The sequence below is a fragment of the Oryx dammah genome, unplaced genomic scaffold (assembly GCF_014754425.2).
Source record: "Oryx dammah isolate SB20612 unplaced genomic scaffold, SCBI_Odam_1.1 HiC_scaffold_18, whole genome shotgun sequence".
Taxonomy (NCBI): domain Eukaryota; kingdom Metazoa; phylum Chordata; class Mammalia; order Artiodactyla; family Bovidae; genus Oryx; species Oryx dammah.
Genome location: NW_024070202.1, coordinates 71,872,679 through 71,893,976, shown reverse-complemented (window position 1 = coordinate 71,893,976; position 21,298 = coordinate 71,872,679). Strand labels below are relative to the sequence as shown.

General features: G+C 42.0%; 1 protein-coding gene across 1 annotated transcript; it reads left to right on the top strand.

Annotated features, from left to right (window-relative positions):
* Positions 1–10,529: 10,529 nt before the first annotated feature.
* On the top strand, positions 10,530–17,691 carry NPY (neuropeptide Y). The gene is made up of 4 exons (XM_040259769.1): positions 10,530–10,928; positions 11,874–12,061; positions 15,619–15,699; positions 17,493–17,691. Exons 2-4 carry the CDS (start codon positions 11,874–11,876, stop codon positions 17,515–17,517), a joined length of 294 nt encoding a protein of 97 aa, XP_040115703.1. The 5' UTR covers positions 10,530–10,928; the 3' UTR covers positions 17,518–17,691.
* Positions 17,692–21,298: the final 3,607 nt, after the last annotated feature.

Genomic DNA, 21,298 nt, shown 5'->3' with positions numbered 1-21,298 from the left:
TGAATTAGTTCTAATGAGGTAGATGAAACTGGAGCCTATTATACAGAGTGAATTGAGCCAGAAAGAAAAACACCAATACAGTATACTAACACATATATATGGAATTTAGAAAGATGGTAATGATAACCCTGTACGCAAGACAGCAAAAGAGACACAGATGTATCAAACAGTCTTTTGGACTCTGTGGGAGAGGGAGAGGGTGGGATGATTTGGGAGAATGGCATTGAAACATGTATAATATCATATAAGAAACGAATCGCCAGTCTAGGTTTGATGCAGGATACAAGATGCTTGGGGCTGGTGCACTGGGATGACCCAGAGAGATGGTATGGGGAGGGAGGTGGGAGGGGGGTTCAGGATTGGGAACACGTGTACACCCATGGCGGATTCATGTTGATGTATGGCAAAACCAATACAGTATTGTAAAGTAAAATAAAGTAAAATTTAAACAGAATACACAGAAGAACTATACAAAAAAAGATTTTAATGACCCAGATAACCACGATGGTGTGATCACTCACCTAGAGTCAGACATTCTGGAATGTGAAGTCAAGTGGGCCTTAGGAAGGATCATTACAAACAAAGCTAGTGGAAGTTATGGATTTCCAGCTGACCTATTTCAAATCGTAAAAGATGATGCTGTTCAAGTGCTGTACTCAATATGCCAACCAATTTGGAAAACTCAACAGTGGCCACAGGACTGAAAAATGTCAGTTTTCATTCCAACCCCAAAGAAGGGCAATGCCAAACAATATTCAAACTACCATATAATTGCACTCATTTCACATGCTAGGAAGTGAAAGTCACTCAGTTGTGTCCGACTCCTTGTGACCCCATAGATCATGGCATCCAGTCCCATCACTTCATAGCAAATAAATGGGGAAACAATGGAAACAGGATTTTGGGCTTCAAAATCACTGCAGATGGTGACTGCAACCACAAAATTAAAAGATGATTGCTATGACAAACCTAGACAGCATATTAAAAAGCAAGACATTACTTTGCCAACAATGGTCTGTACAGTCAAAGCTTTGGTTTTTCCAGTAGTCATGTATGGATGTGACAATTGGATCATAAAGAAGGCTGAACACTAAAGAATTGCTTTTGAACTGTGATGTTGGAGAAGATTCTTGAGAGTGCCTTGGACTGCAAGGAGATTAAACCAGTCAATCCTAATGGAAATCAATCCTGAATATTCATTGGAAGGACTGATGCTGAAGTTGAAGCTGAAGCCCCAATACTTTGGCCACCTGATGTGAAGAGCTGACTGATTAGAAAATACCCCGATGCTGGAAAAGACTGAAGATAGGAAGAGAAGGGGATGACAGAGGGCAAGATGGTTGGATGGCATCACTGACTCATTGGATGTGAGTTTGAGCAAGCTCTGGGAGATAGATGGTCAATGATAGGGAAGCCAGGCATGCTGCAGTCCATGGGGTCACAAAGAGTCGGACATGACTGTGTGACTGAACAACAACAACCATAGGTTATAAAGCAAAAGATAGCAAACAAAAGGAAATAACCTATATCATTAAAGATATTAACCCATATCATTAAAGCAGTATGGTACTTGTATTGATACTTGTATAGACAGAAAGACCAATTGAATAAAACAGAAAGTTCAGAAATTGACACAGATATTTATGGAAATTTATTACTGTATGCATAAAGGTAGCATCCCAAAGCTATGGGGAAAATTACAAACTTTTCAATAAGTTGTATGAGGAAACTAATAGACAATCTAAAGAAAAATAAATTTGAAATCCTAATTTATTCACCATACCCAGGATAAATTCCAGGTCTTAATATAAGAAAAGAGAGAGAGAGAGAGAAGGGAAGGAAGGGAGGGAGGAATAAAAGAAGGAAGAGATTATGAAAGTACAAGACAAATAAAAAAGGGAAAATTCTTTTTTTTTTTTTTCATTATAGAACAGGAATTGGCAGTATTTTAACAGGCTGGTCACATAGTAAATGGGCTTCCCAGGTGGCACCAGTGGTAAAGAATCTGCCTACCAATGCAGGAGACATAAGAGACGCAGGTTCAATCCCTAGATTGGGAAGATCCCCTGGAGTAGGGCACAGCAACCCACTCCATAATTCTTGCCTGGCGGGCTACAGTGCATAGGGTCGCAAAGAGTCAAAAACGACCATAGAGACTTAGGCACATGCATGCACATAACAAATAGTAGCCGCAACTACAAAATTCTGCCACTGTAGCAAATGAGCATAGCTGTTTTTCAATAAAGCTCTGTTTACAAAACAAATGAAGGGCTGGATATAACCCTTGAGCCATATTTCACAAGCCCCTGATATTGCATGTGAAAAGTGTTTTAAACTAAGACCCAAAACTCAGAAGCCATTAAAAAAAAAATGTTGATACATTCAACCACAAATTAAACACAAGGTAAAAACAACACATTCAGTTCAGTTCATTTCATTTCATTCACTCAGTTGTGTCCGACTCTTTGCGACCCCATGAATCGCAGCACGCCAGGCCTCCCTGTCCATCACCAACTCCTGGAGTTCACTCAAACCCATGTCCATCTAGTCAGTGATGCCATCCAGCCATCTCATCCTCTGTCGTCCCCTTCTCCTCCCACCCCCAATCCCCCCCAGCATCAGAGTCTTTTCCAATGAGTCAACTCTTTGCATGAGGTGGCCAAAGTATTGGAGTTTCAGCTTCAACATGTCCCTCCAATGAACACCCAGGGCTGATCTCCTTTAGGATGGACTGGTTGGATCTCCTTGCAGTCCAAGGGACTCTCAAGAGTCTTCTCCAGCACCACAGTTCAAAAGCATCAATTCTTCGGTGCTCAGCTTTCTTCACAGCCCAACTCTCACATCCATATATGACCACTGGAAAAAAACAACACATTAAGGATAGTCAAAAGATAAAATGATAAACCACGAGTAAATATTTGCAACTCATTTCAAAATGGGATACAATTCCTAATATATCAAACTTCTAGAACTCTCTCCATTATTTTTTGCTCTTCCCTCATTATTCCCTTTAGCTGGCCAACCTGCTCCTTTTCCCAGTCTTAAAGTCTTAAAAAACCTTTCTTTTGACCCCATTTCTCTCACCAATTACTACCTCATGTTCTACTCCTTTTTGCAGTGAAACTCTTGGAAAGAATTGTCTCCAAGATCTTTCCTCTCTTTCTCCTTTAAGCTCTGCTGGTCCACGAAAACTGCTCTAGTCAAGATCCCTACATTGCTCAAGACAGTAGTCAATTTCAGCCTGTATCTCAATTGACTTTTCAGCAGTACATGCTGTAAACTAAAAAAAAAAAAAAAATTCCTTATAAAAAAAGTTGCGCTTGACTGTGAGAACACCAAGCATCAAATTCTTCATTGTCCTCTACATCCTTGGTCCCTCCATTGCAGGCTACTGTGCTCATCCCTTGTCATCTCCTGAACTTGTCAATTTTCACTCACTGCAGTACTCCACTGGGGGCTCTTGTCTTTCTTAACTGGGTTCCTGGTCAGTCTTACAAATTGTCACAGCTTTAAACGTCACCTAAAGGTAAATACCTCCTGAATTTAAGTCTCAAAGCTAGATCGCTCTCCTTTACTCTAGATTCCTACATACACCTGACTTCTCCCCTTGCAGTCTAATAAGTATTAAGATCTTGCCATATTTTCAGCTGAGCTCCCAATGCCAACCTCAAATATACTCTACCCAAGGTTACTTCCATTATGATGGAAGGCAACCTCATCCTTTTAGTTGCTCAGGCCAAAATATGTGCGACCATCTCCTCTTTCTTTTACACTCTTCACTCTACCTTTAAAATATATCTGGAATCAATCATTTCTCATCTCTCCTCTTCTACCACCTTGGTCCTAGTCACCATGATATCTCATTGCATTACTCTACTGGCCTCCAAACTGGCTTCACTACTGCTGCCCAGGCCCTCATCTGGTTCTCAGTGCAGCAGCCAGAGTGATTCAGTTAAAAATAAGTCAGATTATATCACTCCTCTGCTTAAAAACCTGCAGTGAACTCTCCAATTCACTAATGGAAGTGCCAAAATACATACAAAGCACTCTAAGATCTTTTCTCTTCCATTTTTCTGTAACCTCATCTTTTATTATTCTTTTTCCGTCTTACTTTGCTCCAGCCCCAATAGCTTCCTTCCTGATCTTTGAAAATACCAGGCACATACCTGCCCTAAGGCCCTTATATCAGGCTTTCCTCTGCCTCTGTGGCTCTGCTCCTGTCATTTGCATGGCTCACTCCCATACTTTCTTTAAGTCTCTGCTCAGTGTCATCTTCTCAATGAGATCTGCCCTGACCACTTGTGTTATAACAAGAAATATATTTAGTCTTTGTTCCTGGTTCCTAGACCAGAGTTCCTAAAACCCTTGTTATTTTGAATGATGAGGGTGTTAGGTGCATATTTTGTTCTAATATTTGGTCTTTAACTCCAGTTCCTGACACAGGAACTTCTAAATCCTCTGGACCCTCCAGAGTGTAAGGGTGTCTTTTGTATGCTAATGAGATGATTGGTGTCTGGAAGGTCCTAGAGGGCTCCAGGTTGGGGGCTGGTCACAGAAAACCAAGTCATAATTAGAGTCTTGGAACTTTCAGTTCCTACCTCTCAACCTGCAAGGAGGGCAGTGGAGCTAGAAATTGAGTTATCACACCTTTGCGATGAAATCTCCATTAAAAAACCCCCAAACTGTGGAGCTGAGATAATGTCCAGATTGGTGATGACCTGGAGGTGCTGGAAGGATAATGCATCCAGAGAGAACATGGAAATTTCATGGTGCCCCTTTCCCATACTTTGCCCTTCCTTTACAAAATCCTCTGTCATATACCAAAAAACTTCAGTAAATGTTTCTGTGAGTTTTGTAAGCCATTCTACCAAATGTTTTGTGAGTAACTGGTGGCTTGTGGGAACCAAGTCCAATATAAATTGGTTCAGGTTAGAACTCCAACCTGAACCAATTTATAGCTGGTTGGCCAGAAGTAGAGTTGACAATCTTAGACTTAAGGTTGTCGTCAGAAGTTGGGGGCAGTCTTGTGAGACTGAATCCTTAACTTGTGAGAGCTGCACTAAGTCTAGGCAAGTAGTGTCAGAACTGAGTTTAATGATAGGACATACAATCAGTGACCACTGAGAACTGAAGGATTGCTTGGTGTAGAAAAACTCACACATTTGCTGTCAGAAATGTTGTGAATAGAATAAAAGAAAGTGTTTTCTTTGTTTTCTTTTACCACACAACTTTCCTATAAACCCCTCACTTGCACTTTCAATCTCCCTTCTCTGACAATTAGTTTTCTCCATAGAACTCATTATTCTATGTTATGGGAGTATATTTTGTTGATCTTTAGTTGCTAAGTTGTGTTTGATTCTTTTGCAACCCCATGGACTGTAGCCCACCAGATTCCTCTGTCCATGGGATTTCCCAGGCAAGAATACTGGAGTGGGCTGCCATTTCCTTCTCTAGTGGATCTTCCCAACCCAAGGATGGAACCCATGTCTTCTGCATTGGCAGGCAGATTCTTGACCACTGAACTACCAGGGAAACCCCATTGGGAGTATAATGATGAACAAAACATATACTCTCATAGAGCTTACACTTGTGAAATGTCAGAGAAACCAAGCAAATAATAATACATATAATAATACAGCTAATTAGACAATGACAGCTATGAAAGTATCTTTAAAGGGAAAGATTAAAGTGCTATGAAAACATACAATGAGGCAAGATGGAGAGAAACCTATTCTAGATTCAGAGATTATAAAGAAAGGACATGCAGAGTCAAATATGAAGGATAAGTGAGAGTTGGCCAGTAGAGTCAAAGGAAAGGAGAGTGTTCCAGGCAGAGAAAGCATATGCAAGAGTCCTGGGACGGGAAGTAGTTTGGCATATTAAGGACCCTCAAATTGTGATTTATGCCCAGTTGTGTCCAACCCTTTGTGACCCTTTGGACTATAGCCTGCCAGGCTCCTCTGTCCATGAAGTTTTTTAGGCAAGAATACTGGTTGCCATTTCTTCCTCCAGGGCATCTTCCTGACCCAGGGATCAAACTCTCATCTCCTGTGTCTCCTGAATTGCAGGCAGATTCTCTACCAATGAGCCACTGAGGAAGCCCCTTATGTAAAATATTGAAGTTCTGCATACTTTCTGTTGGCTTCCCTGGTGGCTCAGTGGTAAAGAGTCCACCTGCAGTGCAGGAGATGCAGGTTCAATCCCTGGGTTGGGAGGATCCCTTGGAGAAGGAAATGGCAACCCAGTATTCTTGTCTGGGAAATGCCATGGACAGAGGATCCTGGCAGGCTATGGTCCATGGGGTCACAAGAGTCAGACATGACCTAGTAACTTAACAACAAAATACTCTCTATAGAGAGCCAGAGTAAATATTTTTGATTTTGTGGGTCAGGATTACAACCCCTACAGTACATCTGTCATAATTTCTCAACTTTGCCATTGTAGCAGGAAAGTGGCCTTAGACAATATGTAAATGAATGGGCATGGCTATGTTCTAGGAAAACATTACTGATGGAAATGGCTCAGACTATAGTTTGCCAATGCCTATTCTTAATAATAGGCTCCTATGAAACTCAGTTTCATAAAAATATTTCTGATCAAGATGTATTCTTTAGGGGTCAATTTAGTGCTGGGAATCACACTAGGGATACATAAATAAATAAAAAGTGTGTGGTTCCTTCTCTTATGGCATTAATATATGTTAACAATATCAATATAATAACTAGATAATACATTCAAACTGTAGCTAGGGGTGGTTAATAAGCTCAGGGTCCTCTGAATTTTATAATAGGGGATCTAATCCAGCCTCAAGGACTAGGAAAATCTAAAGTGACATTTCAATGTAAAACTAGAAGGATATGTAAGTGTTGGCCAGGTAAAGAGTTGAGAGAGAGGATGTCTCAGAGGAAGAATATAGCACTATGAAAACCCAAGTTATTTAAGGATCAGAAAGGAAGCCCATGGGCAGGAATATAGGGAATGAAGGAGAAAGTTAGGTTAGAGAAACCTAGGAGGTATATAAAGCTCAAAATATGTGAGCCCTGCATTTCAATTTAAGGATTCTGAAAATATTTTGGACTTCCTATGAAATTTAAGAATTAGGAATTTCAGAATTAGAAAATTAGAAATTTATGTTCATGGAAGCTCTATTTTGGATAATCTATACTTGTGGCTTGATCAAGATTTTCTGATTTGGACATTTAGCCCTGGATTCCAGGTATGAGCCCTTAGCTGGAGGTAGAGATTTCAGACTCATAAACCATGGAAGTAGATGAGTTCACTTGTTTAGTGTGTGCAGAAGGGTTAAGGGTGGGGCTCTAGTTACAGAAGGGAAAGTTAGCAGAGAAGACTGTGGTCAGTTCAGAGGGAAAGGAAGTGACCCAGAGGACAACAGTGAGGGCAACAGTCAAGAGAACTTAGATAACTAGTAAACGTCCTTGCAGCTTGCAATTTGGAGGTCTTATTGATAGCAGGTTCAGTAGCTAGATTCAGACAAACATATTGCCATGGTTTTATGACCAAACCAAAGTGAAGAAAAAGAGACAATGAGTATAAACATCTTTTTTTCCCCAAAAGCCTCACTACGAAACTTCTACTTCTGGGTAAGAAATAAAAAGAGGAACTGGATTTGCCCTCCTGTTTGAATATCTGAAACACCAGACAAAAATACATGAAACAACATTAAAATACATTGGACATCAGGCAGCAAAGGACAGTGATCTCTTAGAGATGGGAAACAACTGAGGGGAGCTCTATGACTGTCTCAGCCCACTGCATGAAGAAATTATCCAGGTTGCAGTGTAAAGGGGGAAACTGAAACAGCTGAAGTTTATGAGTAGAGTACCAGATAAGAGAGAGAGCACTCAAAATCTTGAGAGTATCCAGCTCAAATATATGATGAATTGCTGATCAGATTATGCACATGAAGAAATCACCTGACACCAGGAAAAGAAATGCTTAAAAGGATGAGAGGAAACAGTGTCCAGTGTCCACAGTATAATCCTGTTCCAACAGCCAGAGGGAAATGCTTCATAATTCAGGGGACATAAGCTATCAATTAAAGTAAGAAGGTGCTTTCCTTGAAAGTGGGGAAAATTAAACCTAGACTAAAGCCAGCTCTGGGCACATGTAAAAAAACCTTAGATGCAATAGATCAAACTACTCCCAGTTTTTTAAACTATGTCCCAGAACAAGGCTCAAAAAAAGTTTTAGGACTGTAAAAATATCCAACAAAACAGCAAGGTAAAATTTACAATGCCTGACATCCTTTCCAAAATTATCAGGCAGACAAAAAAAAAAAAGAAGAAGAAGAAGAAAATACAAGTCATAGCGAGGTAAAAATAAATCAATCCAAAGTAGCACAAAAGTGATACCAATGAGAAATAGTAAACAAATTTTTATTAATGTATATTCAAGAAGCCAAAGAAAAGATTGGACATGAAAGAAATAAAAAAGGATCCAAATTGAAATTCTAGAGATAAAACTATATGGTCTTTGTAGTGATTACACATTGCAGAGGAAAATATTAGTCAACACACACAAAGAGCAAAGCATACGAAAACAAACAGACCAACAGTGAACTGTGGGACAACGTATACCTATGATGTGACCTAACCATTCTATCCCAAGCAGTTCCCTGAGAGAAATAAAAGCATATGTTGGTATAAAAGTTTGTAACAAATGTTTATAGAAACTTTATTTGTAATAGTCCAAACTGGAAACAACCCCAAATCCATTAGCAGTTGAATAGATTTTTTAAAGTTTAAATTATATCCATATAACAAAATCCTACTGAGCAATAAAAAATGAATTATTGATGCATGCAACAACATAGGTGGATCTGAAAACAATGATTCAGAATGAAAGAAGGCAGACAAAAGATACATACCATGGAATTGCATTGATACAGCTCTAGGAAATGCAAACAAATGTATAATGACAGGAAGCAGATCAATGGAGAAGGGGAACAGGGACAAGCAGGAGGTAGGAATTACAAAGGGACAGGAGGAAACTTGATTGTAGTGATGACTTCACTGGAATATGAGTAAGAATATACCCAATGGAATATGCTAAATATTTGTAGCTTAGTGTTAGCCACTCAGTCATGTTTGACTTTTTGCAACCACATAAACTGTAGCCCACCAGGCTCTTCTATCCATGAAATTGTCCAGGCAAGAATATTGGAGTGGGTAGCCAATCCCTTCTCAAGAGGATCTTCCTAACCCAGGGATCAAACCCAGGTCTCGCCCATTGCAGGCAGATTCTTTACCATCTGAGCCACCAAGGAAGCCTCATTTGTAGCTTAGTGTGTCTCAATTGTATCTCAACAAAGCTGTTAAGAATAAGCATAAATAAATGATTTTGAAACAAAGGAAAGAAATGGTTTAGCAACTAGAAGTGCCTCTCTTTGTATCAAGAATGGAATCAGAGTTAGAAAATGTTTTGCTCTAACTTTAGCAAAGGTTCTTTCACATAAGCATTCCTGAGCAGTCCCGAGAGCCTGGCATTTGAGTTCCTGGCATATGTTTGTGTAATATGGGAGAGGAAATCACCTAAGTGAAAAGAATGTTGGTCTTCAAAACCACACACACACACACACACACACACACACACGGGATTGCTTGCTGCACGATAATTGATATTTAATTCAATGCTGTTAAAACAGCACAAAAACAACATGTCAGTTTAACAGAATCACTTGTCATTTTAGCACAGAAATAACTTGTAACTTAGTGCTTTAATTCCTTAACATGCCATTTATTTAGGAAGATTCAGACTTCTAGAAGTATTCATTCAGGGAACTTTAAGACCTAACCTACATGAAATCCTGATCCTGTAAAAATAGTTTATGAATCTTTCATATTCATTCTGTAGGTTTAATGCGATGGGCAAATTAATGATTTTTTAACCTGTTTTAATTAGAACCCACGTTCTCAGTCAGCGTTAATCAAACCTATTTGGCACTATTCAATGGCCAGCAGATAAAAGAAAACTGCTGTTCATTTGACTACCTGGTCGATTTGGACCAAAAATTTTCGTTCGCGCTTTAAGGAGTCTCTCCGAACTTAAAACTCCGCTCTTTTTCAGCAAACCCAGAAAGTGTCCCACCTCTGAGGAGTTCTCAGTCTCTACACACTGTCGGATACCAACTGGACTTCCAGTGTTCGGGCGAGTTCTTGGAGAGGGCCGATCTCCACCAAAACCAAGCTGGGAAAAGGGACGAAGCCACAGAAGGTTTTGCTCAGCCCTGGAGGAGTGGGGCGTTGGGGTCCTCTAGCTCGGGACTTTGGGCAGGCTTCTGGGAGCTGCTTTAGGCGCAGGAAAATCCCAGCACCAAGTTGTCTCCCCCAAAAGCGCTCAGGAGTCGTGTCCGCGCCCTAGCCACACGGATCCCAGAAAGCCTTCACCACATAGCGGATACGGGTACCCCAGCCCTGGTGCCCAGCTGGTAGTAGTCTAGGTGACAGGCGACAGAGATGATCTGGGCTGCTCCTATCTCTGGCAGGACTAGACCGGGCGTGGAGGACGGCAAGGTTTGGCCGCCGCAGGAGGGCAGGAACTTGAGCTTTGGCGTGGTCCTGTGCTCTCGGAGCGCGTTGCTGCGCTAGCATCCTGCTAGCTTCCCTTTCCTGGGGCCTGGCTGGCTCTGGCAAATTGGGATGTGGGTGGCTCCCAGAGCCGAGGCTGAGAGGCAGTAGCTCCGGACCCCCTCCCTCATCCCCCGCCAACGGGGGCGGGAAGCTGCCGGGTGGGAGTAGCGGAGCGTGATTGCCCGAGGCCCCTCCTGCCGTGGCGAGGGAGAGCCATAAAAACCCTGTTGCAACCTGCTCCGGACACCCCCTTCCGCCGGCTCTCACCTCTAGAAGAGCGCGCCAGACTACTGAGCCCTAGCCACCCAGCCACGCCCGCCAGCCAGCCAGCCCGCCACCGTGAGTGCCAAGTCCCGCTTACTTGACGCGAGCCGAGGCAGAGGGGGCGCCTGTGAACTCGCCGGGGGCGCTGGGAGGAGGGTCGCGCCCCGATCCCTAACCCCTATGCGCCGGGCTTTCAGGCGCCTGGAAGCGCGCTCGCCCCTCTTGGCGGCTAAATTCCACCTGCCCCTTCCTGTACCCTCTGATGGAAGAGCTGCCCTCTCCCCGACCCTCCTGGCTGCGCCGGCCCTCTGAGTTATCTTATGGTGGATAAAGAGGGAAAACACGAGCCCGATCCCAGGGCAGCTGGCCGTTTCCTCGAGGGTCTCCGCCTGGAGGGAGGTTTCCCAGGCAGCGCTCCGTGAATAAGGAATCCCCGGAGCTTGGAAGCGCCGCTCCCTGCCGCCTCTTGGGATCTTTCGGATCCGATCTGAGACCCACCGGCGAGGAGCTGTTCTCTCCACTCTCCCCGCCAGTTGCCACCCGAGTACTGTTTGCCATCACTGTCGAGCTCCTGCAGCGGGGCAGACCAAAACTTAAAAAGGAGAAACTTCTTCCCTTCCCTCTAACAGGGCGTTTGGGGAAGAGGGTAGGAAAGGGGTAAGTTCTCAGTGCAGGGGGAGGAACTTTTAATCTGTTTTTTAAAGTGTTTTAAATTGGCGCCGGAGCCTCCCCAACTCAGCGCCTCTCACCGCCGGATTCTTGACTCTGCTACTGGACCAAAGTTGCTCAGAGTTTTCGGGCGGAGCAGAGGGGCCCGGCCAGAGCAGATCTTGAGCTGAATCCACAGGATGGTCTCACCACTCTCTGTTCCCTCTGCGTGAATGGGTCGAGCGTAGATTGAAGGTTGGGGTGTGGGGGTCGTACGAGTGGGATGGGCGCTGGGGGCCAGAGGAGGAAGGTGCGGAGCATGCGTCCTCTGAATTCCCTAAGCCCCCTTCGCTGCACCTTCGGTGTCCGCAGATGCTGGGTAGCAAGCGACTGGGGTTGTCCGGACTGACCCTCGCCCTGTCCCTGCTCGTGTGCCTGGGCGCCCTGGCCGAGGCGTACCCCTCCAAGCCTGACAACCCCGGCGACGACGCTCCGGCGGAGGACTTGGCCAGATACTACTCAGCGCTGCGACACTACATCAATCTCATCACCAGGCAGAGGTAGGTGGGCTGCGGGGGACTCCCGACTCCGGGAGCGCCCCACTTGCACACCCGGAGATCATGGGCATCTTGAAGGACAAGGACTTTTTCTTTTTCTTTTTTGTATCCCAGGGCCAGACAGCATCAGGCACATGCTCAGCCCTCAGTAAATGTTTGCACAGGGAGCAACTGCCTCGACCACTACTGTCACAAAATCCTGATCCCCAGACTCAGGTCCCCCAGTCTGGGTGGCTGACTGGCCATTTCCTCTCACCCATCCCCTTGTCTTTCTTGTTCTTAGAGCAGTTGGAGGACTGTTTGGAAACCTGGATAGGAAAGTATCCAATGAAAGGGGTCAGGAAGGCATTGGGAGGTGGCTATAGCTGAGAGGGCTGCAGGAAAACAACAGCACAAGCTAAGGAGGAAACAGTTGGGTCACCAAAGACATTGCCAGATTTTTCAACCTGCCCAAACTGAAGTGAAAAGACAAATAGAACTATTTTCCCCCTACAGCATTTTATTTCAGTCTGAACCCCTTACCTAAAAATCCTGCTCCTAATAAGTAGAGATTTAGCATGAAAACATTGGTCTAAAATGCTGAGACTTTCCCCATTTCATAGCAGGTGAGTTCAGAAAAGAAAATGCCCACTTGGTGCTTTTTAAAGGAGAAACTTACAATGATCTGTTCACTTTAGGATGAATCCAGGGATTACACGTAATTTGAGAAATTGTCATCTTTATTCTGAACCCCTAGAAAGCTAAAATGAAAGGCCACATTTCATTCTCAACATCAAATCTTAAGCAAAATATCGAATCCAAACTATTTTAGAAGTAACATAGGATTTAAAATTGTTTCCAAAATTAATTCTTCTTAGTTTTGAATCATTCAACTTTTTAAATTACTGAGATCAAATGTCCTTAATAAGCTGAAAACAATGAGCTTTTTACAAAGTTTAATGTTATTTAATATATTTAAGTTATGTTTTTATAGTATTATTTTTTGTTTGCTGTTTTACTATATTTCAAGGAATAGTTGGAAAAAATTCAAAGTGGGGAAGAATCTGTATAAAAGAAAACTCTAACTTTGATGAAACTTTCTGTTTCATCAAAAAGCTTTTAAAGAACCAATTTATATGAAATTAGAAATATATGAAAGTGCTAGAATTAAATAGCATTGGTTTATGATCCCTGAAGTCTGATACTTTTCATTAGTGAAAAGCAAGAATGTCTTATATCTTAATAGACCTTCAGAAAGTTATTTGCTTCATATTCTTGCTTATGCATCATAAAGACCAGAGAAAAACTGTACAAATTGTTTTTTTTCCCTAGGAAAGACTTTGTTAGTTATTTAGTCCATTAATTATAGCATATAGTGGAACTTAGTTTTACAAAGATGATTGATATAAACCTTTACCATTGTGTAAAGCTTTGGCATTTCAAAATGTTTTCCTAGTCATTACTTTGTTCAGTCTTTACCTCAAAGCTTTGAAGTGAGTACAATTATCACCAGTTTACAGATCATGAAATTAAGGACATTTCATGAACACTTTTTTTAGGGGTGATTAAATTGGAGCCCTCCTCTTGATCTCTGGATGCTGTCACTACTATCAGCACTTAGAGTGATCTTCAACACCTTTGATGAGGAGAAAATAAGGGAAAGGGCTAAGATTCAGGTTAGCAAGTGTTCCTGAAGCGGTTTCCTATCTCCTCTTCATATAAGTTCCTTCTTAGAAACACCCAGAGGCTCGTAATCTGCACTCATCACCTCCATTCTATACTCTCATCATCTTCCCACCACACACATCCACTCATATGCACATCTGTATTTTTGAAAATTACGTATATACACATACATTTTAATTTGGTATAGATGGTACTGTGATATTCTCTTTCCTCCCCTTTTCTGCTTGGTTCATGTTCTAAAGCTATATACTCCTCGTTCATTGCTTCCAAAGGTGGCATCATTTATTCTAGAGCATAGATCTACCACATTTTATTTTTATAGTCATCTATATCAGTGATTCTCAACTGGAGTTGACTTTATGTCCCCAAGACATTGGGCAATGTCTGGAGACATTTTCAGTTGTCATAGTGGTGGGATGGGGTGGGATGGGGGGTGGCATGGGGGCTACTACTGGCATCTAGTGAGCAGGGGCCAGGGACACTGCTGAACATCCTGTGGTCCCTAGGACAGCCCTTGACAATAAAGAATTATCCAGCTCAAAATGTGCACAGTGCCAAGACTGAGAAACCCAGCCCTGGACTAGAGTTTCTTCCTTCTAGTCTCATTGTTATCATCTGGGGAACTTTTAGAATACACTGATGCTGAGCTGCACCCTTGAGGAGTTAAATCAGAATCTCCCAGAGAGTGGGACCTGGGCTTTTTCAAAACCCCCAAGGTGATTCTAATATTTAGCCAGGTTTGATTTTCCTAGAGATGCTGTCTTTGAAAGATAAAGCATTGTCAAGAAGAAGGATAATCCAGAATTAATTCGAGATAGGAGAACAGTCATTGATGCTGCTCTGGGTACCTACTACTTTCTGACTACAAATTCTGCTATTACAGACTTAGGTTCTCTAATGGTAAATTGGAGAAAATATTCACCAGTTCTTCAATTCACTGGAGCATGATGAAAATAAACGAGTTAAGGTTGCCCAAGAGTTTTAGGATTAGTAAAATCAACTGATGGACAGAATAAATACATATAAATTGCTGCCTACCATCTGATATCACACCAGAAAATCTTTGAGGAAATCTCACAAATGATGGGGGTGAGAGAGTTGGCTTTGCTTTTGTATTCCTTGAGTCCTTGCAAAGGAGCAATAATAGGAACGCTTTCCTCCAAATTTAGATTTAACTGGGCTTGATAGGCAGCTAACATATACTCTCTATCAGCTTTATTCCACTGTTTTATCTGATATCTAATCAATCCACAGTAGACTATTTTTTTATTTGTGAAAAAATCAGCTACTGATGTCCAGTGCTTTTTTTGAGAAAGGGAAAAATAGTATCTTCAAAAAAATACAACTTGGTGTAGATTTCTCAGCTCCTTTAGCAGAGAGAGAGACAGACAGACAAAGAGACCAGGTCCTCACTCACCTGGAGCCAGCAGCATATACTACCCTGGCAGGAAAACGTAACCTTGAGTTCATATATTGTTCTACCCATACCCTGCTATGGGAGAAAAGAGACCAAGAACATTTCTATGGACCAGTAGGTTTCCTTCGTATTTTCAGGGCAGATTAAAATCACGTCAGGAGAGAAGACTTTTAGTTTTGGCACCCCGAATAAACATGGAAACTGTAGGACTCAGAATCTGTTGGTAGCTGTGAGAATGGATGCGTTTCAGCAGCACTAATGTGCGTTTTCATGTATCACTCGGTTGCTTCCAGAGCATTGTGACTTACAGTGGATATTCATCAAGATTCTAATTTTAGCAGGAGTTAGATTTTGTTGATGTTCTTATATTTGATACCACAAATCTTTCTTTTCTAAAGGTGTTTATGGCTTCTCCAAATTTGCCTTAAAGGACTTTCACTCCCCCAACCCGTTTTTTGTTGTTTTTTTTTTTTTCCAGATATGGGAAACGATCTAGCCCCGAGACCCTGATTTCAGACCTCTTGATGAGAGAAAGCACGGGAAACATTCCCAGAACTAGGTATGAAAAGATTTATGTGGGAACACTGTTGCAGAGCTCAAGGTGGTCAGGGAAAGGAAATCAGAGAGGACTGCTGGAAGAAGGTGTTGGGATGGGGTCCTCCAGACCAGGTAAGATTTGGACAGGAAGAGTGATGGGGAACAGAGCATGGAAGACCTTTCTCTTCACATACGCATTTACAAATCTCTGAACTTGTGGGATAATATTTTCTGATTCAACTTAATTTGATGCTCCTTTGAAATTTTCAAATATAAATGATTTTTGCCTTAAAAATTACTCTATAGAAAATTTCTAACTGGCTTAGATTGGGGAAGCACAGGGTATGCCCTAATATCTACACTGAAATAACCAACTGTCTGTCTTTGGCTGAGGTAATCTTTAGTTCTTATAGTCTACGTAGAGGATCTACACATCCTTGGAAATGTTCCCTCCTGGCTTCACTCCAGTCACGCTGGTTTTACAAGAAGCTGCAGATTAAATCAGGGGGTACTCCTGTTTACTTTTTGACTTATTTTAGTTCATCCAATGTCACATTGTAATTTATCACATTCAGTGAATGAGCATTGAACATGTTATTCTTAGGGCTTGCTTGGAAACTTGGGGCTTTCTTGGAGTGTGGAGCTGCCTTAGGACAGGTGCCCTCTAATATCTAGGTGTCAAACATTGGGCTGGGGTCATTCTAGGTAAAGACTGCAAGTGAAAAGACGCCTGCTCCTCCTCCTTTTCCATAGCTGGCTCTCCTGTCCCAGGCCCACTGTCCCTTCCCCCAGTAAGATGGCCTGTCTACCTTAAACCCAGAGCTCTACAACGTCAAGAACCAAGCTCCCCAGAAGAGGTCACTAGAACACTTGCTCAGTGCATGTGACTGGCTTGTCACTCTTCACTGGGTTCTCCCTCTGTTCTCTTGTGAAATGGCCAGCCAGAGTGAAGCTGCAAGCCTAGGGTTGTCAGGTTTGTTTTCTTTGAAGGACACACAATTTGGATTGGAATAAAACTCCAGTGCTCTTGTCCCTGGTGGCACTAGCACAGACTTGAACAGCAAATGCAAGGGAAGCAGGTAGAAAACTCATAAGGGTGGTTTTAAAATACTAAGCAATACATGGTTTAATGTTTCATTAATAAGCATATGATGTTTGTCATAGTAATAAGTTTAGGATATGCTATATCTATTCAGGATTAGAAATATAATCATCCAGACCGACCTACAGCCTTAACGCTGTTCTTTGTTTTGTGGCCCAAAGTTAGATGGCTGGTGAATGAAATAGAGTTAATTGTACTCTGATTGACGGCTTCAATCATGTGCACTTAGAAGGAGACAAAACTTGACAGCCTTTAAATTGCCTGTAAATGCGATTTTATTTAAAAGGGTTCTTTATAGTCTATTAAACAGCATCTTACTATATAAAAAGCCTTGCAGGAAAACACAGGAAGCATATTCAGAGTTGAATAACAATAACTTTCTTTTTACAGTTTCGTGTGATCCCTGTAGTTTTGATCTTCAGAAATATTGCAGAGTTCTTTGGCTTCTTTGATAAATACAGAGCCTTTTAAATATTCCCTCTGAGATTTGCCTGAGACTCCCCTTAACATGAGTGAAGCTACTCAACTGGGTCTCTGTACGTTATGCCACTGTCTCCCACTCTGATATTCTACATGGTCTCCTATTTAGAATGCCAGCAGCCTTTTCAACAGTTTCTGATCATCTTTAAGTTCTGAGCTCGATGTCTCACTCTTGCAAGCCTCCCAGGAAGTTAGAAGCCTCTCTTACGTGCTTTGCTTTTTGTGTTTGACAGGCTGGAAGACCCTTCTATGTGGTGATGGGAAATGAAACTTGCTCTCCAGTCTCTGCCTCTTTTTCAACCCCCATTTCATCCTGTAAAACTAGAGTCTGCCGGTCCTCCCAATGCATGCAGCCCCTGTGCTCACCTCTGCAGTTTCCCTTTGTCGTCATTGTATATATGTGTGTTTAAATAAAGCACTATGCACTCAAAAGTGTATGCTCCTCAATGCAAAATCTGCAGTTGCAATAGTGAGAAATATTTGAAGTCATTCATTAAATCACAGTCTCCCTCAAGTAGCAGATTCAAGGTTTGTTTCACCAATATTAAAGCAGTGGCTATGGAAGATATAAAGATATGATTTATGATGACTAAGACTCAGCTGTGGGGTGTGTGTGTGTGTGTGTGTGTGTGTGTGTGAACAGCAGACATATCTGAAACACTGGGCAGGGCAATGCTAATTTGGAACATTTTGCTGAACTTTTCCCCCATTCACAGGGAATTCTTGTTAACCTTGTTAGCCTGTGCTGTCAGCAGAAAGGGTTGCTGTCTAATAGAACCTTCTGCAAAATGTCCTGAATCTCCTCTATTGCATAGTCAAGGCACACATGACTTTGGAGCACTTGAATGTATCAAGTGCAAACAAAGAACTGAGTTTTACATTTTAGTGTATCTTAAATAGCCCTGTGTTTCCAGTGGCTACCATATCAGACAACTCAGATCTGCACATTTCCTTAGGCCACTACTCTTAGAATTTGAGTCATAAATAGAAACACACTGAGTAGGATAATTATCTTTTCACACAACATGGGGTATGCTAATTTAGTTATAGATTATTAAACTCCCCCTCTCTTTCAGGTACTTATATGCATAGGCTTAATGTTATTAGATTCTTATGTGTAATTTCTAAATCAAAGAAATGGGTCTCATTCTATATTTGTACTTTGAACTACACTCTAAAAAATATACATAAATATTTCTATGTGATGTCTTAAAACTGCTTACCAAATCCCTGTAGCACATCATGACTTAGGGAATTGTATGGTGTATACAAGAAATTCTGTGTTCATAAAGCATTCTAATGTTTTTCCAGTGCCCTTATGAAAGGAACCAAAAAGGCCCCTCATCCCTTCCATCACATGAGGACACAGCAGGACAAGGGTTGGCTATGAATCAGGAAGCAGGCTCTTACCAGATATCAAACCTGCTGGTGCCTTGATTTTGGGCTTCCCAACCTCCAGAACTGTGAGCAGCAAATTCATGTTGTTTTTAATGCACAAAATCTATAGTAATGTGTGATAACAGCCCAACTGGATTAAGACATTCCTAATAAACAAAAATCCACTTTAAGAAATATAATAATGGTAAACTTTAAATTTTAAACTTTAATTGCAAAGCTACATTCCAAGAGATTCCATAGTAGTATTTCTGAAACATTTACAGCCTGATAACCATTCTTGGAACGGGTTTAAGTGCAACATGTCACGCATCTATCATTGCAAATTATAATCATCTTCACTAGAGTTACAGTAAGAACAAATTCAACCTTCATTAATAAGATGCCTATGAGCAACACAGTCATTATGAAGTAAATGTATAAGAATTTATGAAGCTCTCCTCTGATCCTAGATTTATTTGACATTCTATGAGGTATAAATTGTGTATGTTTTTTGCAGATGCCGCTGTGTTTTCATTTTGATCCTTTCAATGCTCATGACACATTCAAGTAAAGGTTATCGCCCCCATTTTCACTGGTGAAGAAACTGAGGCCCAAAGAAAACAAATGACTTTTCCCACCTCATTCAAGTTAGGGGGGTTTGATGGCAGCTGCTCTATTTACAAACTCAGGCCTTCCTGGTGATGTTTCATGGAAGAAGTCAGTCAAGACCAGGTCACATATAATCTAATTAAGAACATAATCATAGACACACTTAAATTAGAGAATAACAAATAAACCATGCAAAGGGCATTTAGAAGAGGAAATGAGTGTGGGCAGAATGAGCTAGAAGAGACTTCACAGAAAATGTGAATGTTGAGCTGGGATTGAGTACATTCTGGGTAAGCTGACCAGTTAAGCTCCACACAGAGGTGGGTCAGCTCAGAGTGGCCAGGGTTGGATCAGTGAAGAAAAGTCCAAAAATGACCACACTCATTCATCCATTCATTCATTCACACACTTACTATGTTTTGAGCACCTAGAACCCATTAGACATTACACTGAACACTGGGGATACAAAGATCAATAACAGTTTCTCAGGGAATTTGTCATTTAATGAGGGAGACACGTAGTTATGGTATATCATTGAAACTGCAAAGGTGGGCCTGTTAGAGTTTGGTGTATTAGAGGCCTCCTTTCCACTCATCATGTCTCCCTTTGCAGTTTCCTGACAGAAGAGCTATAGATTTAACAACCAATGGGCAAATGGAGAACAAAGTAGCTGATGGGCAATTATCCAGTGAGGTCAAAGGCAGGGCTACCCTAAGCTAACTCAGGATGCCTGGCTGAAGTCTAAGCCTCCAGGGTAGCCCAGCCCCCACACCAAATCTCAGCTCCCTGGTGGGGAGTGCAGGAATAGTGAGGTTTGTGGCAGCTTCCCAAAAGCGCTTACTAAACAGACACACAGACAGGAAGAGCTAGCCTGCTGTGTCCAGCAGCAGATGGAGGAAGAGAAGGGACACTCATGAAACCATGTTACCTCCTGGTACAATGCCCGTGCCCACAGAGCAATGTGGTCTCAAGAATCAATCAGAATAGCAATTTCATTCCATGCAGATACAGACAGTAAAAGAGAATAGAGGAGGAATGCCCAGAAGCCTCTACTAGCCAAGACAAAACTTGGGCTTTTCAAATTCAATACACTCAAAGCTGTAATTCCGTTTCAGGGGCCATGATATCTCCTTGCTCTCTAACAGGGAAGTGGGCATGAGGTGTTTCAGGAACTGTGCAAGGATACCCATCCCAGGCTGGGAAGAGTAGAGGAGGAAGGTCAAATTTCCTGGAGGAACTGATGCTTGAGCAGAGGTTTGAAGATGGAACACCAATTGCCAGATGAAGAATGCAAGGTAGGAGGTAGAAGACCTGCAGGTATGAGAAAAAAATACATATTTTGAGTAGTTTTAAATTATTTATGTTTCCTCTACTTTGAAACTGACCATGTGCTAGGCTCAGACCTCTGGGTTACTATTCTAAAAGCAGAATCCCATGTAGGATGGAATCAAGCCCCATAGCCACCCCAAAACCTTTTCTCCCAGGCATTCCTCCCCTCCAACCCTACCTTTCTATAGACTTGGCTCTGGGAGAAAACCAGCCCCCCTAATAATAATCTTCATTTAGCCAAATCAGGACTCAACTTCTCAGCCTGGGAGTTCCTAATCATGATCTATGGACAAACCTACAAGTTCAGAGAATAAACATTTTAGAGTTGGTTCCACTCCCTAATTCAGTAGAGATACAACTCACTTTTGCTGTATTTTAACGGTCTAAATACCTTCCAGCCTCTTCCCCCTGCCTAAATAAGGAATAAGACAAAGACAAACAAGATAAAAAGAGATGGAAAAATCTGCATTTGTTTGAGACTTCCACATCATGATACAAAGTTTCTTCCCACTAAGCAAAGAGGGCTATCTGGAGCTGCTGCTGCTGCTGCTGCTAAGTTGCTTCTTTCCTGTCCGACTCTGTGCGAAGCCATAGATGGCAGCCCACCAGGCTGTAGTGTCCCTAGGATTCTCCAGGCAAGAACACTGGAGTCGCACTGGGGTCCAGCCCCCGCAGGATCCAGGGAAACCCGAAGGAGAAACGGCGTCGGCAATTGATTGAGAGA